General features: G+C 43.4%; 1 protein-coding gene across 14 annotated transcripts in view; it reads left to right on the top strand.

Moving 5' to 3' along the window:
* YAP1 (Yes1 associated transcriptional regulator) overlaps positions 1–4,447 on the top strand; it is a 118,601-nt gene extending 114,154 nt beyond the window's left edge. For all 14 annotated transcript variants that reach the window (XM_036324586.1, XM_036324596.1, XM_036324588.1 and 11 more), the window contains one exon: positions 751–4,447. In XM_036324586.1, the coding sequence (XP_036180479.1) occupies positions 751–989 (239 nt within the window). In that variant the 3' untranslated portion in view covers positions 990–4,447. The remainder of the gene's footprint in view (positions 1–750) is intronic.
* The last annotated feature ends 21,430 nt before the right edge of the window (positions 4,448–25,877 follow it).

Genomic DNA, 25,877 nt, shown 5'->3' with positions numbered 1-25,877 from the left:
TATCAACTCAATGCAAAAAATCGGCAGAGAGACAGCTGGTATCTCAAAAAACTCGTTAGTCGGGACACTCGTAAGTCAAGGCCCCACTGTATAGCACTTAATGGTTCATAATAATTTTTCTGAAAATTGGAGCTCTAAGGAATGTTAACTTTGTCATGTGCCCCCCAAAAGGGTTTTGTGGCCAGGCAAATTTGGGAAACCCAGAAGCAAAGCAAGGAGGATTTACTTACTCATGGACTTCTTGGGAGACTTGTTTTGCTATATTATAAAATGTGAATCTCTAAGAATGGAATAGTTTTCATCCAGTCCTTTTATTTTAGTGTTTCCCAAAGTGTATTTAGGGAAAGATGGGACTATACCATTCATTTTCCTATTTCGTCTTATGCTGGTGTGCATATCTGGAAGAGGATCAGGTGGTGATGCTCTTGTGTGGTGTGCTTGCTCCCTCTCCCTTGCTGTATATAATTTTTCAGGGAACTTTTATTATAGCACTCCCCCTCCTTTAGTGCTCAGCACATAGTGATAAGCGAGCAGTCAAATTGTTGGTTAAATATGCTGACAAATGTTGAAGCAGAAGTAATCTTGGCATTGTTATTTATGAGTTGTTTGGTCTAAAATGAGCTGTGCATCATTTCAGGTCAGTCAGGAGTTGCTTTTCTTTATGCATTTCTGTGTGCTCTCACATGATACTGCTCCGTTCTTATCTTTTCCACAAGAACCTTATTCTGTCTCTTTCTCTGCTCCAACTAGGTGATACTATCAACCAAAGCACACTGCCCTCCCAGCAGAATCGTTTTCCAGACTACCTTGAAGCCATTCCTGGGACAAATGTGGACCTTGGAACACTGGAGGGAGATGGAATGAACATAGAAGGAGAGGAATTGATGCCAAGTCTGCAGGAAGCTCTGAGTTCTGACATCCTTAATGACATGGAGTCCGTTTTGGCTGCCACCAAGCTAGATAAAGAAAGCTTCCTTACATGGTTATAGAGCCCTCAGGTAGACTGAATTCTAAATCTGTGAAGGATCTAAGGAGATAAGACACACATACCAGAAATTTCCAAATAAGCCAGTTGCGATCTCCTGGCTAATACAGAAAAAGATGAACAAACGTCCAGCAGGATTCTTTCATCCACTGTTTTGCTCTTCCTTGTCCATTGCTGCTGTTACTATATTGCTGACCTCTTTCATAGTTGGCCCTAAAGAATCAAAAAAACCCCACAAAACTTTTTGTTTCTTTTGCTATTATAACTACTGTTTGTTTGGGGGCTGGGGGAAGTGAGCCTGTTTTGATGATGGATGCCATTCCTTTTGCCCAGTTAGATGTTCACCAATTATTTTAACTAAATAGACCTGGAAGTCAGATGCTTCATGTCACCACATTTAGTTTGTTTAAGCAATTATTTCTTCAGCTGCTTTTGGCCAGTGGAAAAACATGACTTACTGGTCTGATAAACCAAATATGTTGTGTCTGATATTAAGTACTTAATGATGATTTGGCGAGATAGCTGAAACCAAGGCTGAAGACTGTTTTACTTTCAGTGAGTTTTGTTTTGTTTTGTTTTTTCCTCCTAGTGCTATATCATTAGTCACATAGTGACTTTGATTTTATTTTAGGAGCTTATAAGGCATGAGACAATTTCCATAGAAATATATTAATTATTGCCACATACTCTAGTATAGGTTTTGATGGGTTTTTATTGTGGGTTTGTTTTGTTTTGGTTGATTGGGTTTTTGTTTTTTTGTTTTTTTTCTGGAACCGAGGCAAATGACCATAGTAGTGAATCTGTTTATAGTTGTAGCTGAGATGGTTATTATAGTTTCTTTGGTAAAATCTACATTTCCTGATTTTTTACATTTTTATTTAAATCTTGATTATCTGCTCTCTCCATACACACACACATACACACACACACACACACACACACCCTGACACACTTATAATTTCATATGATAGTGTGATAGCAGAATGTATATTTTTTTTTTAGGTTTCCCTTTCCAATTTATTTTAAAATGGTAGTTTTGAATATATGCATTTAGAATACATGACTAATGGTTTATATTTCACGGGTAGTTTAAATCTGGTTGGGGCAGTCTACAGATGTTTGAGGAAGTTTCATGTTCTAGAAAGGCTATTGTTGTGGATAATGCCTTAAGGATAATGCCCTCTGGGCACACAATGAATATTATCCGATGAATTTGAAAGAAGCAAACAGGAAATGGCTATATTTCCCCCTTGTTACTCCCTTGGACTAATTTTAAGTCTTGATGGGCAATCACTGAGTAGGTTCATAATGTACATGACAGAAGTAAGTTTTATGTGGTCATGCACCTGCCTGTCGTTTTGGAAGTTTTATCTTCACCTTAGTTTTGGAAGTAAATTCTAGTTATTTTAGTTGTCATTTGTTAATGATCATTAAAGACATTATTGCCTACAAGACTATTCATATAAGACTTGCTCTTACTTCTATATACTGAGAATTGACCCTGGACAGTATAATGCTGTACGGTCATGTGTTAGCTGGTAAAGTGGTCAGATTAATAAATGTATATTGGTAGTTGACTTTAGCAAAGAAATAGTGATAATCATGAGTATACTTTTATTTTTACAGGAAGAGATATTACTAGAGTATGTGTCTACAGGAGTAATAATGGTTTCCAAAGAGTATTTTTTAAAGGAAAAAAATGAGCATGAATCCACTCTTCAGTATAAGCTATGAAGGAATAGTTGGGTGTGAATTACAGTGGCACCAGCTAGCACCTCTGTGATTAAGGGTCTTTCAGTGTTCCTAGAGTAAGCCCTTATTTTCAAGGGTTTATAACAGGCATAAAATCTCTTTTCCTGGCTAAACCTGTTCTGAAAAGCCTCAGCTTGGGAAGATAGATTTTTTTTCTAATTAACAAAATCTAAGTATTTTGACCCTTCAATTTAGAAAAGTACAAAAGTTGGAAGTAAAGTTTCATATTAAGTATTTTTAGTGCTCAAAAACAATGCAATCTCTGTGTTGTATATAAGGATTAATAGGTCAATCACTCATAATAAATGACTCTAAGGCTTTTTATTAAGAAAACACCAGAGAGATTAAATCTTGAAATAAGTCTGGGGGAAAGTGGCCACTGTGCAGATACATTGATTTTTTTTTTTTAGAGCAATAATGAAATTCTACTTAGAATGCATAATTAAGTATATGGATGATATAGCATGTTGGGTTTTTAATGTGTAGAAAATAAAGCTATTTGGAAGGAGTGCCTACAGTTTGCCAGTAAGCGGCAAGTCAAGATTGTATCTTATATATCAGCAGAGTAGCTCTAGGTAAGGGAGGGGCGGGGAGGGGGTTGTGAAGACTTAGTGGGACTTTGATAGAGAACTTTATAACCTTTTTCTTCAGTAAGGACTTTATCTTGCATCTTGCTGTCATTGAAGGCAGCTGTTCCTAAAATTTCAATCACTTAAGTACACCCACAAAATGAGACTATGGAGTTCTTCATTTCCCCTCGACTTTCATTTGCCTGGTGATACCTCAATGTCATGGCAGCACTGTGGTCCGAGACAGGCACAGCGCTCTGACCTTGTCAGACCCTCTGTACTGACCTGAGTCCTTTCTCTTTCACAGCCTCAGGATGGTCTTTCTTGTTTTATGTCCTTGTTCCTAACGTAAAAGTGTTTAACTGCTTCTTGGTTGTTATGGGTAGCATTGGGATAAGATTTTTAACTGGGTATTCTTGAAATGCTTTTACAATAAACCAGTTTTTATAATCTTTAAATTTTATCAGCTTTTTACATTTGTGTTCTTTTCAATTAGGGCTAAGATCTACTTATGGTTGATGGAGCACATTGATTTAGAGTTTCAGATTTTCCAAAGCACTATTTTCTATAATAACTATTTTCTAAATATAGTGCCTTTGGGGGGGGGGGGGGGGGAGAACCAAGGAAATGACTTTTATAAACAAATAATGTTGCTGTTTTAAGTATTCATATTAAATAGATTCATTCTGTATGGAACCTTGGCAAAAACACTGAAAATAACAATAATTAATTGTGTAATTCATAATTCATACCAATCAGTGTTGAAACTTAAACCGTGCAAAGTGGGAGCCAATATTCAGTGATTAACAACTTAATAGCTTTTGCACATCTGAGAAGTGAGTGCTCAGATGAATTTTATCTTCCTCCAGCATGTTTTTATAAGAATTGTGGGTGTGTCTATCTTAACAATTGTTTCTGTATCTTGAAAAAGTATCTTCCACATTTTAAATGTTTTATATTAGAGAATTCTTTAATGCACACTTGTCAAATATATATATATAGTACCAATGTTACCTTTTTGTTTTAGATGTAAGAGCATGCTTATCATATGTTAGGTACTTACATAAATTGTTACATTATTTTTTCTTATGTAATACCTTTTCGTTTGTTTATGTGGTTCAAATATATTCTTTAAACTCTTCTTTTGTTGTTTTTAACAATTAATATATTTAAACTTTTTGGCTTCTTAATGGACTTCCAATATAACAGGTACTGGTGATAAAAAAAATAAAAGGTGATTCCAGTAGTAACTAGTACAGAGGTGAACGTAAGGTTAGCTTGTCATTTGAATTTGTGAAGTACAGATTGAATTCTCTGAGCTTTCTGCTCTGCACTGGTCATGTAGACCATTCCCATCAATGGTAGTGTGTAAGCAGAATTGCCTCCTTCATTCTTAAGTAGCTTTACTACACGTAACAGCACAGAAGAAACAGAAGAACTTGACACAATCTTTCAAAATAGCCTTTGGTTTTATTTCTCCAAAATATTGGCTCATGGTATCCAAAATACAATAGTGAAAATTATTACTGTCCTATACTAATAAAAGACAAACATGCAAATTGATTGTACTTTCGCTATGCCTCAAGCCACGCCCACCAGCCCATCAGAGCGACTATATGCAAATTAACCCAACTAAGATGGCGGCCGTCAGCCACAGAGCTGGAGCAAGCAGGAGGCTTGCTTGCTCCAGTGATGGAAGAAGCCAAGGTTCCCCGCCTGCCGTGGCCTGGCTCTGAGCTCCACTGAAAGCCGCAGTTTCAATTATAGAAGGTAAACAAACCCCAGATACCTGCTTTCAGCCAGCCGCGGCCACGGAGCTGGAGCGAGCAGGAGTGGGTTGCCCCTGGAGATGGAGGAAGCCAAGCTTTCTGCAGGCCTCTGCTAAAGGCAACAAAGTTTCAATTATAAAGGTAAATAAATCCCAGAATAAAAAAAAAGGGAGAGGCTGGGAGCTTATGTCGCCAGGGTGCTTGGCCAGTCTGAAAATGGCCTTCAGCCCCTCACTCAGACTGGCCAGGCACCCCAGTGTCGACCCCCCACCCTAAAGGGGGTGTGGCCAGCCTGAAAACAGCCATCAGCCCCTCACCCAGGCTGGCCAAACCTCCATGGGGTGAGGGTCCCACACTGCAAGAGGGCATAGGCCAGGCTGAGGGACACCCCGAGTGCACAAATTTTTGTGCATTGGGCCTCTAGTTTTATAAATAAAAACTCAGAAATTTAAGTGGTAGGTTCTGAACTTTAAGAAGTAGATTTGATTTTCTTTGAAAATTAATTCTTTTTTTAATGGTTTTAAAAAATATTTATTGATTTTTTAGAAAGGGAGAAACATCAATGTGAGAGTGAAACATCAATTGGCTGCCTCCTGCATCCTTCCTATCGAGAATCAAACCTGCAATCTGGGCATGTGCCCTGACCAGGAACTGAACCAGTAACCTTTCGGTGCATGGGACAACACCCAACCAACTGGGCAACACCTGCCAGGGCAAAAACTATTTATTACTGTATATAATATCTTCAATTATTTATTTTTTTTGTCTTGTTAACCCTCACCCACGGGTATTTTTCCATTGATTTTTTAGGGAGTGGAAAAGAGGGAAAGACAGAAACATTGATGTGAGAGAAATGCATCAATTGGTTGCCTCCTGCACAAGCCCTGACCAAGGTCTGGGCTGGGAAGGAGCCTGCAACCAAGGTATGTGCCCTTGACCAGAATCGAACCCAGGACCATTCAGTCTGCAGGCTGACACTTTATCCACTGAGCCAAATCGGTTAGGGCTTTATCTTCAACTAGAGGCCCAGTGCATGAAGAGGCCCACTGTGAAGTCTCACAGTCCGGTACCACTTGGGGGTTGTCTGACTGCGGGCTTAGGCCTGCTCCCCGGGAAGCGGGCCTAAGCCGGGAGTCAGACAACCCCCAAGTGGTGCCGGACCCCTCGCTCCTTACCACCCACCTACAGCAGAGGCAGGAGAGGTTCCCGCCACCACCACTGCACTCGCCAGCCATAAGCCTGACTTCTGGCTGAGCAGTGCTCCCCATGTGGGAGCGCACTGACCACCAAGGGGACAGCTCCTTCATTGAGTGCCTGCCCTCTGTTGGTCATTGAGCATCATAGCAACCAGTCTTTTCGTTCAGTTGATTTGCATGTTAGGGTTTTATTATATAGGACTAGAGGCCCGGTGCACAAAAATTTGTGCACTCGGGGGGGAGAGGGGGTCCCTCAGCCCAGCCTGTGCCCTCTCGCAGTCTGGGACCCCTCGGGAGATAACGACCTGCTGGCTTAGGCCTGCTCCCAGGTGGCAGAGGGCAGGCCCAATCCCTAGGTGCAGCCCCTGGTCAGGCTCAGAGCAGGGCTGATCAGGGGGTTGGGGCGCCGCACCCTGTCACACAGAGCCGCAGGGCAATCAGGGGGTTTGGGCGCTGCCCCCTGTCACGCTGATCCCGGTGCCGGGAGGCCTCGCGGCTCCGCTGATCCCGGTGCTGGGAAGCATATTACCCTTTTACTATATAGGATAGAGGCCTGGTGCATGGGTGGGGACTGGCTGGTTTGCCCTGAAGGGTGTCCTGGATCAGGGTGGGGGTCCCCACTGGGGTGCCTGGCTAGTCTGGGTGAGAGGCTGAGGGCTGTTTTCAGGCTGACGGGTGACTGAAGCTCCCAACTGCTCCTTTTTTTCTTTTTCTTTTATGCTGGTCCAGCTTTAGCTCTGGCTCCAGCTCTGAGGCCGCTGCTGCTGAAAGCAGGTATCTGGTTTGTTTGGGTTCTATAATCGAAACACTGTATCAACTCCAGCTCTGAGGTCCCGGCGGGCTGAGAGCAGGTTTCTGGGGTTTTGTTTAGCTTCTATATTTGTAACAATGTTTCAAACTGCAAGCTCAGAGGCCGGCAAGGCAGGCGGGGAACGTTAGAGTCCTCCATCACTGAAGCAAGCAAGCCTCATGTTAGCTTCAAGCTGCCTGGCTGCCGGACGTCATCTTGGCTGGCAGTTAATTTGCATATCGCCCTGATTAGCCAATGGGAAGGGTAGCAGACGTACACTAATTACCATGTTTCTCTTTTATTAGATAGGATTACTGACATCAGTTTTAATGAGGCTAATCTAAAAACTTCATGTTTTGTTATACACTAATATGGAGCTTGAAATTTATCGTTTTCCTTGTACAAAATGTATGATTGTACATCTTAGTTCAAAACTATATATATGCCTGCAGGCTATACCTATATTGGATGGCTTGAAGCCCAGTTACCTTCATTCTGGATCCTGTGAACCAGAATTGTACAACCTTTAGGTAACTGATTTAGTCTAATTCAGCAGAATACTCAGAAGCTTACAGGGGTGGTCATTATGTGGATTTGAGAAGAAGCTTCTAGAGAGAACAAGAAGGGGCATTCTAAATATTTAGAAGTATAGTAATCTTACTTAGAGCCTGATGTTGAGTAATCTACATAATGTTTTTCTTAGAAGACGGACTCAAAACTAAAATAGCTCAGTAAATGAATCGCCCAGCTGGCATAAGCAGACAAATGTTTGCATGTTGTGTATTTTTCAGAAAGAGGGAAAGAATAACAACTAGTAATAAAAGGAAACCTAGGTGGTAACTGCAGGACTAGTCAGTAGACCAGTGAGTTACATTTAATTCCCCCTGGTTTCCATCTTGACGCTGAGAGTGCAGAAGAGCAGCCCAAAGGACCCCATCATTTTCTTCTGTAATGGCAACCAGACCATCCCTGATCCTGGCAACCATAGATTATATTAGGTTCATGTTCAGTTATATTGAAAATCTGGCTTTACTTGGTAGTTCTGAGTAGGTTCATGTGCTGCTGGATTCAGGCATGTCTCTGGCAGGACATGTGCCAAGTTGTCTTGCTTTCAACTATTGGCATTTACTCGCTTTATTCTAATCATCATGAGAAACTTGATAAAGTATTCTGATTAAAATTTTATTACTGAATTAGAAATCAGATGAGAATCCTGTGACATTTAGTAACTGTTGTTTTCCCAAATCACCTATAGGATATTTTTTGCCATACTGCCTGGATACAAGAGCTCTGATATAAGTAAAATTGATAATTTCCCAGCCATAAACAGCCTTAAACTGGCAGACTCACTGCTATCACATATGAAAAGAGTTGCAGAATCAAGATACTAGCAAAACAAGATGATATTGAAAAGGTTCTCTGAATTTTTTAATCTGCCATATTTTAACAAAACAAAACTTATAAACGCAGTGACCTAGTTAAACCCTGTAGGAGTTAAAAAACAAACAAAACGGGTATCTATGTGCTATTCAAAGCAGTATTTGGCGATAACTGAGCAAAGAATCTCTTAGTCTACCTCTGTAAAATTCCTAAACAGCTAATCTGGTAATTGTAATGCTTGTTTTTAATGTAAAACTATTAAAAACTAGAGTTACTGCAACTTTGTAAAATTGATACTGTTGGTAAAAGTAAATGAGTGGACAGGACTAGATTCTTAGTAAAAGGAACTTCTCTAAGAAACCACAAAAAAAATAGGATCAAAACCAGGAGGATGTCTTTAGTATATTTAAGGCTGCTAACTTATTTGTTAGGGTTATGACACACCTTTACCCATATTCCTTCATGTATTAACCCAAGTTTATTTTATGATGAGACTATAGTTCCCATGATCTTCACAGAATCTATATAAAATAGTCTATTAGTTAAACATCACCTTTTGGTATAATTTTCTTTGTGGGATGTTATAGAAACCACATCTTAGTATTTCATTTGTTCAGTTACAAATAAATTATTGTTATAGTGGATTTACACGAGGTTAAAATGATACTCTGTGTAGACAGTTGTGATAAATTCATATTCTCAAAGCTGTGGGTTAAGTGGCAGAATCTGAGGAAGAAAAAGCACTGTTGCATTTCAGTTCAGTACTATTTCTATGAGCTGCTGAAGCCAGCTACTCTAAGCCAACATAGTGATGACTGGACTAAGAAATTTGCCGGAAGATCATTTCTCTTTACGAGAACCTTACAGCAACTTGTATTTAGGCACCTCTTTCTACTGACTAAAAGCTAAGCATAACTGCAGCCAGCGTTCAACAGAAGCATCTCGCAGTAGGTCGGCAGGATCTAAATGATGAGCAGAATATCACAACTGTAGGACTCTGATTTCTGGGGTGACCATAAATCAAGACCTTAGATTTTGTGAGAGAGAAAAAAATCATACACATGAACAGCTTGAAATCACACTGTGCAAGCCCACTTGTACAATATCTTACAAAGAAAACCATTTGTTGAAGTGTTTTCTCTGGGCACCAAGAAGTCTCTTGATCCCTATAAAATAATCTCAATGGGACTGGCCAAAGGAGAATGTAGGTTTGAGATTTAGTTGTCTTTTACAATTCAAACCATGAACAACAATGTAGTTCTTCTGCATTCTAGGCCAGAGGAATTTCTGCAGAAGTCTGCAATGGGTTTCAGTAGAACAGCATGAGCCCATAAACTGTCCAATCAAAAAACAGCTGGTGACTCACCAGGCATGTGTGTGTGCACCAGTTCAGAACTCTGTTGAGGGCACATTGTTGATCTGGAGTGGAGTGGTAAGCCCTGGCCAAATTTGGAATATTGTTTAAGAAATTTAACACTGATTTGAACTAAAAAATAACTGTAAATCAAATTCCTGTTGCTCTTTTAAAGTCATTAAGACAAAATTCTCAACAGTTTCATAGTTGAAGCCTGCTAACTGCAGCAAATTATTCCAGTCAGGTTGATGTTCCACTGCCATCATTTATTGTGTAGCTTGAAGACTAAGACTTCTTCCATTGAGGGTAAAGGAAAAATACTGTAATTTACACAATCTCTGAAACTGGTTATTAGGACCAAAACAAAATATAAGAGTAACTGGTGAGCTGTTAAACATACTTTAACAGTAAAACTTTGTTAACATGTCCATGATTTTTCTCAGTATTATCTTGTTTAGAAATGTATGTTATTGAATAATTCAAAATTGCCCTTCAAACTTGAGATTTACTGGTATTTGCCTTGCTCTCATTAGTATTGCACACTAAGTAACTTACCTCTCCCCATCTATATCCTATCTAATAAAAGACAAAAAGGGTAATTGACCATACCTTCATTATGCTTCCCATTGGCTAATCAGCACCATATGCAAATTAGCCGCCATCTTTGATGGCGGCTAATTTGCATACTGCAGCCAGGGCTGGCCAGCGCCAGGCGCCATCCGGGCCCCATGTGCGGCCCTGGGCAGCCGGGCTTAGGCAGCACGATCGCATCACCTAAGTCCCACCCCAGCTGGGACCCCCGTGTGCCTCCTAAGCCCCGCCCCCAGCCAGGACCCCCGAGTGCCACCTAAGCCCGCTGCCAGCTGGGACCCCATGGCGATCCCAGAGCAGGCAAGTGCAAGGGCGGGCGGCCCCCAGGTGGGCCTGCTACTGGGATCGCCATGGCGATCACAGAGCAGGCAAGTGTGGAGGGCAGCGGGCCCCCAGGTGCGCCTGCTCCTGGGATCGCCATGGCAATCCCAGAACAAGAAAGTTCCCCACAGGCAGCACCCAGCAGGGCCTGCCCCCTGTCTCTGCAGTGATCCGGTGATCCATGAGCAGGAAAGTGCAGCCTGCAGGCAGCACCCCACCCTGGCCACAGCTCAAGGGAGAGAAAAACACGCAGTGGAGGCCAGGAGCCTGAGAGATCAACACAGAGGGGCGCCTGCTCCAAGCCTCCATGGTGTGGCTGGAGGCAGGCCCCCAGCAGACACACACACACACACACACACACACAGCGCCTGCTCTGAGCCTCCAATGCAGCTGGGGGCAGGCCCCCAGCAGACACATACACACACACATGCACATGCACACGCACACAGACACACACACAGGACGCCTGCTCCGAGCCTCTGCTGCCAGACTGTGGCCGTCAGTAGGACATACACTGAGGGCTCCCGGACTGTGAGCGGGGCAGGCTGGGCTGAGGGAACCCCACCCCCCACCCCCACCCTCAGTGCATGAATTTCGTGCACCGGGCCTCTAGTATATATATAAAAGCCTAAACGACCAATCGACCAGTCGCTATGATGCACACTGACCACCAGGGGACAGACACTCAATGCAGGAGCTGCCCCTGGTGGTCAGTGCGCTCCCACAGCCAACCTCCATGGCCCCTACCCCTCCACCCCCACCGCCAGACAACCTCCTGCGGCCTCTCCTCCCGGCCCACCAGCCCTGATTGCCCCCGATTGGACTGGGCTAGATGGCCCTGATTGCTAGCCAGGCTGAGGGACCCCACCCATTCACAAATTCATACACTGGGCCTCTAGTTTTCATATAAGTATGCTATTTGTATCAATAATGAATATTTTAATATTCAATAATATTAAAACACTTCCACTTACTATCTTACTTGATCATACCAAATTCTATAAGATGTAGGTACTATTATTACTATTCCTAACTATGTGCCTCAAATCTAGGTCCAAATCCCACACTGTAGTTGTGAAGTAATCAGTAGAATTTGAGGGTGTAGCCTATACCTGGGAAACATGTACAACTAGGCTAGCCATATCCTTTGGGGTATTTACGTATTGGTTCTTAGCTTCGCTCCTCCTTGCCCCACGGCAGGTGGGACTTTTGCTCTTCACGCAGAGGTAATCCTAGAAAGACTGCCACAACAATGACAGTGCTCTGATAGGTTATTAAATCTGTCCATTTATTAAAGAGATAAGACTGTTAAGTGCTGAAGAGTAGTCCATACAATGTACCACGAGAGCATTGTCTACAGAAGGTTTTCTCCTCGGATGGTTAGGAAAGCCGTCTGGGCACTGAATGGTTATGACAACCAACAGCACTGGTGTTAGAGGAGGGAAAAGCACAAAACAGGAAAACAGTATGTGGGAATGGGGCATATTTCAATTCGGCTGGGCTGTACACATGAATGGATTAACCCCGTAGTCGGCAAACTGCAGCTCGTGAGCCACATGCGGCTCTTTGGCCCCTTGAGTGTGGCTCTTCCTAAGCCTTAGGAGTACCCTAATTAAGTTAATAACAATGTACCTACCTATATAGTTGAAGTTTAAAAAATTTGGCTCTCAAAAGAAATTTCAATCGTTGTACTGTTGATATTTGGCTCTGTTGACTACTGAGTTTGCCGACCACTGGATTAACCCATTCAACAAATATTCAGTGTCTTAATGTGCCAGTTACTATTCCCAGGCCCTGGGAATACAGTAATGAGCAAAATAGACACAGATGCCTGCCCAGTGGAGCTTAGTACACTCGATGAGAATAGTTAACATGTACTGAGCACTCACTATATGCCACGTACTTTCCATAGATTAACTCATTTCATCCTGGCGAAAACCCAGTGAGGTAGGTACTATCATAGTTTTGCAGATAAGAAAACTGGCATAGCCATAGCTGTTTTGGCTCAGTGGATAGATTGTCGGCCTGTGGACTGAAGGGCCCCAAGTTCAATTCTAGTCAAGGGCACATGCCTGGGTTTCGGGCTCTACCCCCAATAGGGGGTGTTCTGGAGGCAGCCAATCAATGATTATCTCTCATTGATGTTTCTATCTCGCCCTCTCCCTCTCTGAAATCAATAAAAATATTTTAAAAAAAAAAAAAAAGAGAAAGAAAACTGGCGTAGAGGTTACACATCTCTGAATGATGGATACGGGCAATCTGGCTCCAGAACCTGACCTCTTACTACCAATGTGCTGCCTTTGGCTTGAATTCCTGATTGAGAAATTTGAATACCTAATGAGCAATAGACCTTTGAAGTTCTTTTATTTATTTATTTATTTTCGGATTTTTTTTTCCCCATTGATTTTTAAAGAGAGTGGAAAGGAGGACAGGGGAGAGAGAGAGAAACATTGATGTGAGAGAGACACATCAACTGCTTGCCTCCTACAGGCACCCTGAGGGGTGGGAGTGGGGAAACAGGATAGGAATCAAACCTGCAATCCAGGTATGTGCCCTTGACCAAGAATCAAAACCGAGACCCTTCAATGCACAGGCTGATGCTCTAACCACTGAGCAATGCCAGCCAGGGCCTTTGAAGGTCTTTTAAAGAAGAGGACAATATTATCAAAAATTATTTAAAGAATATGCTATCACAGCCACTATGGAAGACAGTATGGAGTTTCCTCAAAAAACTGAAAATGGAACTCCCATTTGACCCTGTGATCCCACTTCTAGGAATATATCCCAAGAAACCAGAAACACCAATCAGAAAGGATATGTGCACCCCTATGTTCATAGCAGCACAATTCACCATAGCTAAGATCTGGAAACAGCCTAAGTGCCCATCAGTAGATGAATGGATTAGAAAACTGTGGTACATCTACACGATGGAATACTATGCTGCTCTAAAAAGGAAGGAACTCTTACCATTTGCAACGTCATGGATGGAACTGGAGAGCGTTATGCTAAGTGAAATAAGCCAGTCAATGAAGGAAAAATACCACATGATCTCACTCATTCATGGATAATAGAGACCATTATAAACTTTTGAACAATAATAGATACAGAGGCAGAGCTGCCTCAAACAGATTGTCAAACTGCAGCAGGAAGGCCGGGGAGGGTTGGGGGGCAGGAGGGAGGGGGGTAAGAGATCAACCAAAGGACTTGTATGCATGCATATAAGCATAACCAATGGACATAAGACACTGGGGGATAGGGGAGGCTAGGGGACTGTCAAGGGCGGGGCGAAAAAAAGGACACATATGTAATACCCTTTGTAATACTTTAAGCAATAAAAAAAAAAGAAAAAGAATATGCTATCAAATCAAAGTTCAAGGAAATTGATCGAACTTACCTAAAGGGAAACAAAAATGGGCTGGGCACACAGGTGGAGAGAAAAAAAATATAGAGATATCTACATACACATTTCAAGACATTAACAGTGAACTCAGAGTACCTTTGATTTGCTCCCCAAATACTATGGATCACTTTTTCTCTTTACCTGGCAAATGGAAGACAGGAAAGGGAGCTGATTATTTCAAAGGCAACCAAATCGGTTTCCCCAATATTATAATCAAGCTTGTCTGCTCAGGCAGTGAATTACTGTAGAATAGAAATAATTCTATTTATCATACAGAGATAGAACTGGTATCTGAGCAGATTCCCAACTTGTGAAATATATGTCAAGCAAGGAAAAACTATGGAAAATCTAAATCTCATGAGTCCATCAAGAACAGCTACTCAAAGGTCAAAGTCTGAGCCCATTTAGGGGCGTAGGAGAGGGTGATCCTTGAACTGAAGTCATAGCCTAGCTCATGTCCCCAAGGGTAGTACCTCCATGTGTGCGAAAGCAAAAACCCAGTCTACACTCCTCTGCACTGCCCACGAGAAGATGTGATATCAGCACTTGAATGATGTGCCAGCCTCAGCTGGTGTGCAGTAATCACAGCCAGAATGAGCCAAAGTGACACTTGGAAAGTGTTTCCTCAGTGTCACCCTGCTTCTGTGTGGCTCACTGGAGACCAGTGGCAGCAGAAAGACCATGGAGTCAGTGTGTCATGAGAAGGCAGGTTGTTTTAGAAGACAATGGGCCCTGCTGGTGTGGCTCGGTGGTTGAGTATTGACCTATGAACCAGTAGGTCACAGTCTGATTCCGGTCAGGGCACATGCCCGAGTTGTGGGTTCGATCCCCAGTAGGGGGCATGCAGGAGGCAGCTGATCAATGATTCTCATCATTGATGTTTCAATCCCTCTCTCCTTCTCTCTTCCTCTTTAAAATCAATAAAAACATATTAAATAATAAAGAAGACCTCAATGGCTGCCTATGGCAGAATCACAAAGGAAGGACCTCAGTGGAGCAGTGTTGACAAGTTCCTAGTACCATTCACAGTTCTGGAGAAATTGTCTCAGTCTATCCATTTAGGACAGTGGTTCTCAACTTTGGCTGCACATTAGAATCACCTGGGAATCTTTTTAAAATCCTGATTTCTGGGCCGATTCCCAGGTGATTCTAATGTGCAGCCAAGGTTGAGAACCACTGATTTATGAGAAGACTGAATCATGTCATAAGATCAGTTGCCCTAGCTGGTTTGGCTCAGTGGATAGAGCATCGGCCTGCAGACTGAAGGGTCCAGAGTTCGATTCTGGTCAAGGGCACATGGCTGCAGGCTCAATCCCCAGTTGGGGGCGTGCAGGAGGCAGCCGATCAATGATTCTCATCATTGATGTTTCTATCTCTCCCTCACCCTCTCTCTAAAAAATAATAATAATAAAAATATTTTTAAAAAGAAGAAGATCAATGAATTTGTAGAGGGAGGGTAAAACAAATACCAGCGAGTAAGCTAACCCACATAGAAGAAACTATTACTTAGTCAATGCACAGAACGCTTATTAGGTATAAGGTATTCTGCTGGGAGTTGCAGGACCATCTTCCTGCCCTCATGGAGCTTACTACTCAGGGGAGAGGCCAGCCTGAAGTGTTTTAGTTCCCTAACTATGATTGTGATCATTGTTAACGTGTTTGAGGGCCATGAGAATGTGTAAAGAGACCTAACCTGGTCAGAGGAGTAAGGGGAGGCTTCTCTGAGGAGGATACATATCAATCAAGACCTGGAGGACGGAAAGAAGGCTGTTGGGAGCTGAGGCAGGGAGCTCGTCATGCCAGGCAGATGGAACAGCATGTCCCCACAGTGTTAAGATGGAAAGAAGCTTCTATCAACCCTGGAGAAACTACAAACAAAAACAAATCACAGGCCGATGTGATTGGAGCACAGTGAGGGGAGCATGAGGTAGGCAGAGCTGGCTCAGCCGGCCCTTCAGCCATGCTGACGGCTTGCAATTCAATCCTAACAGCGATGAAAGTCACCGAAGGTGCAATGAACATAGGGGTGCACATATCTTTCTGAATTAGTGTTTCAGGTTTCTTCAGATATATTCCCAGAAGTGGAATTGCTGGGTTAAGGCAGTTCCATTTTTAATTTTTTGAGGAAACTTTATACTGCTTTCCACAATGACTGCACCAATCTGCATGAGGGTTCCCTTTTCTCCACATCCTCACCAACACCTGTTGTTTGTTGATTTATTGATGACAGCCATTCTGACAGGTGTGAGGTGATTTCTCATTGTGGTTTTCATTTGCATTTCTCTCATGATTAGTACTGTTGAGAATCTTTCCATGTTTGTTGGCCCTCTGTATGTCCTCTTTGGAGAAGTGTCTATTCAGGTCCTCTGCCCATTTTTAATTGGATTTTTTTGGTGTTTTTTTGGTGTTAAGTTGTATGAGCTCTATATAAATTTTGGATATTAATCCCTTATCAGATATGTCATTGACAAATACGTTCTCCCATTCAATAGGTTTTCTTTTCCCTTTGTTAATGGTTTTCTTTGCTGTGCAAAACCTTCTTAATTTGATATAGTCCCATTTGTTTATTTTTCTTTTGTTTCCCTTGCCTGATTACAGCATTATTTACAATAGCTAAGACATGGTTGCAAGCCTAGTGCCCATCAATAGATGAGTGGATCAAAAGTTGTGGTACAACCCTAACCGGTTTGGCTCAGTGGCTAGAGTGTCAGCCTGTGGACTGAAGGGTCCCAGGTTCGATTCCAGTCAAGGGCATGTACCTTGGTTGCCGGCACATCCCTAGTGGGGGGTGTGCAGGAGGCAGCTGATCGATGTTTCTAACTATCTCTCTCCCTCTCTGTTAAAAAAATCAATAAAATATATTAATTTTAAAAAGTTGTGGTGCATATATACAATGGAATATTATTTGGCCATAAAAAAAAAAAAGAATGAAATCTTACCAGTTGCAACAACTTTCATGAATGGATCTAGAGCAGTGGTTCTCAACCTGTGGGTCGCGACCCTTTTGGTGGTCTAACGACCCTTTCACAGGGGTCGTCTAAGACCATCCTACATGTCAGATATTTACGTTACGATTCATAATAGTAGCAACATTACAGTTATGAAGTAGCAATGAAAATAATTTTATGGTTGTGTCACAACATGAGGAACTGTATTTAAAGGGCCAGAAGGTTGAGAACCACTGCTCTAGCTGCTGTGTAACACTGAACTATCGGGGGCGGGGGTGGGGGTAGTGAGTATGGTGCAGGGACCAGTTGGAAACAACATGGTAGTCCCCGGGAGAAGCGCTGGTGGCTAGCGCCAGGGTTGTGGCTGTGTAGGGAGCAGATCAAAACAACAGGTTGGGTAACTGAACAGGTGTCAGAGAAGAAGAGAGCGATGTAAAACAGTAGAGGAGGAGGAGGTTTGGGAGGGAAATATCACTGACAACAATGAGCTGGCTAAGTGCATATCAAAGTGAACGGTTGCTGCCTGGCCCAAAGAGGGGCTACTGCTCTGTCAATCCTGCGCTGTCAGGAAGGGCAACAGATTTCGATGGTGAAGTTAATGGGCGACCCTTGAGCATGTCGATCTCTTTCAACTCTAACACGACACCCAGGAAACTCCACAAGGACAAGACTAGTCTGTGACCCTTTTTAAAATTAAGAACAAACCAAAATTAACATACAACCCTCAATGCACAACCTGGATTTAAAAGATTTGTCACCTCATTATTTCTAAATGCAGGTCAAAGCTCATTAGAACCTATCTACATATGGTTAAAATAAAAATCCCTAGTCTTACCCAAAAACTCATTTAAAATAATGTAAGAGCCTGGCCGGCGTGGCTCCGTGGTTGAGCGTGGACCTATGAACCAGGAGGTTATGGTTTGATTCTCGGCCAGGTACATGGGTTCCATCTCCAGTGTGGGGCGAGCAGGAAGCAGCCCATCAATGATCATCTCTCATCCTTGATGTTTCTCTCTCCCTCTCTGAAATCAATAAAAATATTTTAAATAAAAATAAAATAAGTACCTCAGAATGTTGGCATCTCATCCCCAACAGGCAGTGACCTCATTTCTCCTACTGGTTTTGTGCATTTTTAAATGGACCGGTCTGCCACGTGTGCATGATTAGCACTTCACACCTTGTTTACAATGTGGGGGAGGGAGGCTGTCATTGGCATCTGTCCTGCTGTTTCTGATGAGCTGTCAGGCTGAGAACTCTCCCTTCATTGGGACAATTGGGCCAAAGGCCAGGCTGACTGAGTGAAATGTCAGATGGTCCTTTTTTTTTAAAGATCCGCCCTAAAGCCTGAGCTGGACTCCTAGAGCTCTCTTAATTCTGCAGAACCAGCATCCAAGAAAGAGAATGCTTGTTCACGGTGCTACCCTCTCCCCTTGGCCACCTTGTTCCTTTGGACTAAGGTGCAAATGGCAACTGGTTTCCAAGACCACTTATTCAACACACACAGCAGCTGAGCTCTTCAGGCTGATGTAACAACCTCCCCTGCACCAGCCAGGCAAGGGGAGGCCTCCTGGGGCCCTGGTGGGGCAAGGGCCTTGAGGGGCAGCTGGGCAGGGCAGCCAGGAGTGAGGCCCACACAGTCATGACTAGGGAGCCTGATCTATCAGGGTCATGGAGGCAGGCAGGAGGATATAAGACAGGGATCATCCAGATTTCAAAGTCAGAGAATGGAAGGACTCTCAAGGGAAGAATGAGACCCAGAAGGTGGAAGAAGACTTGCTCAAAGAGCCAGGAACAGGAACTTAGACTCTTGACTCTGGGTGGATTTATCGTGTAACTACCTTAGTTAAAAATCACAGAGTCAAAATCACTCTCAAAAACGTAAATTGCCAGTACACTTGACCCTAGAACCGTGGTCAGCAAACCGCGGCTCGCGAGCCACATGCGACTCTTTGGCCCCTTGAGTGTGGCTGTTCCACAAAATACCATGTGCGGGCGCGCACGTACAGTGCGATTGAAACTTCGTGGCCCATGCACAGAAGTCGGTATTTTGTGGAAAAGCCGCACTCAAGGGGCCAAAGAGCCGCATGTGGCTCGCAAGCCGCGGTTTGCTGAGCCGCAGTTTGCCGACCACTGCCCTAGAACAACATGAGTTGGAAGTGCACTGGTCCCACTTATACACAGATATTTTTCAATAAACATAGGTAGTGCTGTAAATGTATTTTCTCTTTTATGATTTTTCTTAATAACACTTTTTCTCTAGCTTACTTTATAAAAACACAGTATATAATACATATAACACCAAATATGTGTCAATTGTTTATGTTATCGATAAAGCTTTGGGTCAATAGTAGGCTATTAGTAGTTAAGTTTTGGGGGACTCAAAGGTTTATGCGGAGCCCTGACTGGTTTGGCTCAGTGGATAGAGTGTCAGCCTGTAGACTGAAGGGTCCCCGGTTCGATTCTGGTCAAGGGCACATGCTTGGGTTGCAGGCTCGATCCCTAGTGGGGGGCATGCAGGAGGCAGCCAATCAATGAGTCTCTCTCATCATTGATGTTTCTCTCTCTCCCTCGCCTTTCCTCTCTGAAATCAATAAAAATATATTTTTAAAAAAAAGTTTAAATGGAGCCCAGCTGGCATGTGTTAGTGGTTGAGTGTCAACCTATGAACCAGGAGGTCATGGTTCGATTCTTGGTTAGGGCATATGCCTAGGTTGCGGGCTCAATCCCCAGTAGGGGGCGTGCAGGAGGCAGCCGGTCAATGATTCTCATCATTGATGTTTCTCTCTCTCTCCCTCTCCCTTCCTCTCTGAAGTCAATAAAAATATATATATTTTTAAAAGTTTATGTGGCCCTAACCGGTTTGGCTCAGTGGATAGAGCATCGGCCTGTGGACTCAAGGGTCCCGGTTTCGATTCCGGTCAAGGGCATGTACCTTGGTTGCGGGCACATCCCCAGTGGGGAGTGTGCAAGAGGCAGCTGATCGATGTTTCTCTCTCATTGGTGTTTCTAACTCTCTATCCCTCTCCCTTCCTCTCTGTAAAAAATCAATAAAATATATATTTTTTTAAAAGTTTATGTGGATTTTCTATTATGCAGTGGGCACCCCTAGTCCCAGTGTTGTTCACGGGTTAACTGTACTGTGTATAGCACAGCAAGATGCTCACACTGTGGAAGGCACTTAGAACTAAGCCCAACGGAAGGAAAAGCGGACCCAGATCACCTGTTCAGGATTATTCCGGGGCCTATGCTTACTAAGTAGAAGGGTGCATGGAACTCACCCAGGCTTGTAACACAGTATTTCTCTCTTCCTGCCTCTTCTCTTTGTCTTCAGCATATATAGTTTATGTAAGTTAAGATGGATGGTAAGATGCCTACTGGTCCTGAACCGTACTGGCCAGTAGTAGTTCGTTTTGTAATCCTCACCTGAGGATATGTTTCCATTGATTTTGAGAGAGAGAGAGAGAGAGAGAGAGAGAGAGAGAGAGAGAAACATTGATGTGAGAGAGAAACATTGGTTGTTTGACCCCATATACACCCTGACCAGGGATGGAATCCGCAACCTGGGTATGTTCCCTGACCTGAAATCAAATCTGCACCCTTTTCAGTGTACGGGACGACATTCCATCCAACTGATCCACTGGCCAGGACTGGCCAGCAGTTTTGACTAATACTACTACTACTAATAATAATGAAATGACAGACTATTAAGAGCTAAATGTATGCCAGGCACTATTCTAAGAGGCTTATTAACTCATTTAATGCCAGTGATGAATAGCGAGCACATGCCCTGCTTTCAAAGAGCTCCTTGTTTAGGGAAGTGGTTCCAAATCATGGCTGACTAGTAGAACCTCTTGGGGAGCTGTTAAAACACCCTGATGTGTGGGCTCCATCCCAGAGGCTTTGCTTTAATTGGATAGGGGCGGAGCCTGGGCATGGGAGGGGGGGTTTCCAAGCTTTCTAGATAACGTATGTGCAGCCAGGATTGAGAACCACGGAGCCAGGGTAAAGGAGGCAGACAGGTAGACTGGCCGTGGCCGGTGAGTGTGCCCGGTTTGTTAAGGGGGACCACAGGTGGGACACCTGACCCAGATGAAGGGTCGGGAAGAGATTCCCACTATACGTGAAATGTGAGAAAGGGTCGCTCCAGGCCTATCACCGTCGGGGTGTGTTCCAGGGGAGTTTCTCTTCCCATCACGGTTCTTTGACTCACACTACCCAGGTGGCCCTGTCCCAGATAGAACCTTCTAGTTATAAAGAGTCTGAGCCAGTTATAGCCACACCAGCACCCCTGAGGGTCAAGCTTCCCCCATGAAGCCAGGCACTGGTTTTCACACCCAACAGGAGGGGAACCTCTGCCTGGCTCAAGGGTCAGCAGTGGAGGGTCTGTCCCAGGAGGAACTGATCAGGACTGGGAATCGGAAGGGAGCTGGCTTGCTTGAAGAACCTCCCCTTTTTGGCATAAACCTCTGTAATGCAGCATAATCTTTTGAATTTGCTTAAAATAATATGCTGACATGTGGATATATCTTTTTATGGTTGTGTCTGTCTGTCATTTTAACCTTTGCTTAGAAGATATCTCAACTTGCTTCAGGCCTCTAGACCAGGGGTGGGCAAACTTTTTGACTCGAGGGCCACAATGGGTTCTTAAACTGGACCGGAGGGCCGGAACAAAAACATGGATGGAGTGTTTGTGTGAACTAATATAAATTCAAAGTAAACATCATTACATAAAAAGGTACGGTCTTTTTTTTCAATAGTTTTATTCATTTCAAATGGGCCGGATAGTTTGCCCACGGCTGCTCTAGACCCTTAGAAGCATCCCGTGGCCTCAGGCCCCTGTGTTTTTGAGATTTACCTACCCCTCTGGGATGCAGGGTCTTACTAAGGCATCTAGGTCATCTGCCACTTCCTGCTCATCAGGTCCTATCACCATGCATCTATAAATCACTATAAGAGTGATTCAGGCCCTAATCAGTTTGGCTCAGTGGATAGAGCATCAGCCTGCGGACTGAAAGGTCCCAGGTTCGATTCTGGTCAAGGGCATGTACCTTGGTTGCGGGCACATCCCCAGTAGGAGGTGTGCAGGAGGCAGCTGATCGATGTTTCTCTCTCATCGATGTTTCTAACTCTCTATCCCTCTCCCTTCCTCTCTGTAAAAAAATCAATATATATATATATATTTTTTAAAGAGTGATTCAGGTCTCTGTTCACCAAACCCAGAGATTTTGTTGTTTTGTTTTGTTTGTTATTATTATATAGATCAGGCAGGACCTGCGTGGGCTGCCCTGTAATTAGACCGGAGGGAACTCATAATTATCAGCCACTGCCTGGTCTTGTCGGTTGGACTATTCTGCAAAGGACCCTGACCCTGCTGCCTATTTTTGTCATGACACCCACTTTGCATCTGTTAATTAATGGCTTCCACCTAACCTCTGCCACCCCCGGATCATAGATTTTCTCCCCACAGAAGGCAGCGTGCTCATTTCAATGAGGGTATTTCCTGACACCGGCTCCAGCAATATTCAAAGATGCTGGTGCTCCCCTTCCCAGTGTTTCTACTTGGTGATCGGAGTGTCTTCTAGCTGTTCAAGGAGCACAGCTAGGAGATGAGTGTGCAGTTCACCACTGAAAATTTACTCCAGCATTCCTGTCTCCCTAAGTCTTTGAATTATTTCCTTCACATTATACCCAGGAATTTCTAGCATCTCGACTTCAATTAGCATGGCTAAGCGAGGGCAGACCACAAAGGCGGGGCCGTGTTTGTACACTGGCGAGAATGACAACTCAGACTTGGCTGAGAGTCCTCTCACTTGGCTGTGCAATTGCTTCAGAATATATACAGATGATTAAAAACACAGGTGGGTGTGAGTAGACAAACACCTCAGCGCCTGCATTGTTAATCACAGAAGTGTACTCTGCTTTTGGTGGCCTCAATGCCCTCACAGAGTAATGGATTCAACAGGCCAGTAGCGCTTAGAGCAGTGATGGCGAACCTATGACATGCGTGTCAGAGGTGACGCGCGAACTCATTTTTTTGGTTAATTTGTCTTTCTTAAATGGCATTTAAATATATAAAATAAATATCAAAAATATGTCTTTGTTTTACTATGGTTGCAAATATCAAAAAATTTCTATATGTGACACAGCACCAGAGTTAAATTAGGGTTTTTCAAAATAGTGACACGCTGAGCTCAAAAGGTTCACCATCACTGGCTTAGAGAGACATGGCTGGCTGGCTTTCGTATCACTATAGGGCGCAGCGGTTCCCAACCTGTGGGTCGCGAACAATGAAAATACATCCTGCATATCAGATATTTACATTATGATTCATAACAGTAGCAAAATTACAGTCATGAAGTAGCAACAAAAATAATTTTATGGTTGGGGGTCACCACGACATGAGGAACTGTATTAAAGGGTCGCGGCACTAGGAAGGTTGAGAACCACTGCAAGAAGGCTAGCGCATGTCATTAGTCAGGGCTCCATCTATTTCCATAAAGTAAATTTCTTCATCAACTGCAGATAATCTGGCTCCTGTTGTCTTCTGCATCATCAGGCCTACGTGAAGCCTTGTTGTAGCTGGTCTGGGCCACAGTTTGCCAGAGTGGGCCTTCCATACAAAAGTGGGCCTTAAAATAAAAGTGGCGCACACAATTAGAATCGCCCCCAGCTGTTTGAAGCAGCCCAGTGATTTCAGAATCGCTGGTAATTTGGCCCACACTGATCATTTCAGTTTAATGTAAATTTTCTTGTTTCCTACTTGATCTAGCACCATCAGAAGACCACTTAGGCAGTCCATCTTATTTTTTTCCCCCCTAAAATAAATTCGCAAAATATCTCCCCTCAATTTGATTTTGTAATTGGCCACCCAGGGCATGGACTCTGACTCTAGTTATGCTTTGGCAAAAATGGAGGGGTGAGGGCAAGCGAAGAACTGGCTTACTCTTAAAAGCAGGCTCACTGTTGTGGGGTCTTCAAGGAAGGCAAGAAGGATTCATTCATGAGAAGAGAAGCGTGGCAACTTCTTCCAGCAAGAGAGGCTCCGAATATGTTGGAGAGTCCAGGCACGAGCTATTTCCATTCTTTGTGCAATCAGTGGGCACCATTCTTTCACAGACAGAATTCATTTTTTTTAGAACTGGGGAACCTGCGAATTCATCTCACGTCATTTAGCCATCAATCAAATCCAACTTGGACTCTGGTTTTTTCCCTACAGAAACCAGAGTGCTCATTTCAATTAGGGAATTTCCCAGTAACTGCGAGAGACAAGGTTTCCTTTAAGTGCTATCAGAGAAAGTCATTTGTTTTTAGCTGGTCCTTAGCCAACAATTTCGTACTCGGAGCTGAGCATTCTCTTTTTCTTTTCAGCTGTGCAGCAGGAACTACCCTCCTGGAGCTCTTGAGTCCCTCCTGGCTTTCATAGGGTTCTGTGTCAGTCACCCCTCGTTTCTCCAGGCCTTGCCTTTAATGAGCACTTCAGATGTTTTTCTGGTTCACAGTTTTGCCACTGTGTGGCATGGGCTTCCCGAGTTCTGTCCTTTAAGACCAGATGGATTGTTACGGCTGTCACCAGAGTCCAAATGATGACTCCCAGGTTCTGATGACTCCCTGAGAGGCTGTTGTGTGAAGTCGCTCCTGTCATTGATTCCTACATGAATCAAGGTTCCTGTGATACGCAACAGGAGCAAACTCCAGCTATTTTAGGCAGAAAACAGATTCATTTGTATATGTTGAGTAATCATAGACACTGCGGGAGCCAGAGAATCCGATTTAGAGGTCACAGCTGAGCCGGGAACCATGCCCACACTCATGCTACAGAGGGAGTCTGTTGGGCACACAACTGCCACTTGCACCACTAACATCAGTCTTGGATGAGGATCCTAAACGTGTGTCCCTGCTACCTCTGGGAAGCGGCTTCAGGAGCCAGCACTGTGGCCCCCGGTGCCAGAATACAGGCAGTACGGAGTCTACTTTTTGTATCACTAGCCTCCAATTCCAAGTGCTGGAGAGGGGCATCTAGTGCAGAGGACTCTATGCAAAGCTGCCAGGGAAAGCAAGCATCCAGCATTTTCAGCTTCTGTCACGGAGGTGGGGTTCCTACAAATACAGGAAGTGGTGTTTGGATGCTAGGAAGCTAAAGGAATGACAAATGCTAGTTCAGCTTACCAATTGACATTCACAAACAAAAGAAATTTCTCTTTCAAACTCCTCAGTGTTAAAAAGGGGCATTCAAGGTCTCCATTTTACTTACTGGTCTAGAATGTATTTTTGTTCCTCTTTCCTCAAGTGCACTGAGAAGGACAGTAAAGCATAGGAGAATTTTTAAAATCAAATGATTATATCTTGTTTTCTCTTTCTCCTTTACTGGTACACCGAATCTCTTCCATTTTCAAATATCAGCTTTTACGCAGATGAATTCCATTTTTAAATTTCTTTTATGTTAAAATGTTTGCAAAATATCCAGTCATAAAAGAATATAATAGGAGCAGGATCTCTAGAGAAAGTTTTATTTCTGATATTTGTTGGCACAATAGCCTAAGCCTTCCTGAGTTTGTTTTGCTTGCTTTAAGTAGAATTGATGATGGTCCCTTCTCTATGCAGGAAATTGGATTCAGTGAGTGGCAGCCGCAGCCACACAATGAGTCCTTAAGTGGCCGTCCATGGCTAACACTGAGCCCCTGACATCACACTAATCCTGGCAATAGGAGAGAGAGCCAGATCAAAGCCCAAGGGGAGAGGGAAAGAAAATAATCCCAAACTGCTTCTTTGATGTCACATTAGGCAGTTAATATACATCACATCTGTTTATCGTCAACCTTCTG

This window comes from Myotis myotis, unplaced genomic scaffold (genome assembly GCF_014108235.1).
Source record: "Myotis myotis isolate mMyoMyo1 unplaced genomic scaffold, mMyoMyo1.p scaffold_m19_p_10, whole genome shotgun sequence".
NCBI classification, from domain to species: Eukaryota; Metazoa; Chordata; class Mammalia; order Chiroptera; family Vespertilionidae; genus Myotis; species Myotis myotis.
This window is presented reverse-complemented; position numbering and strand designations above follow the sequence as displayed.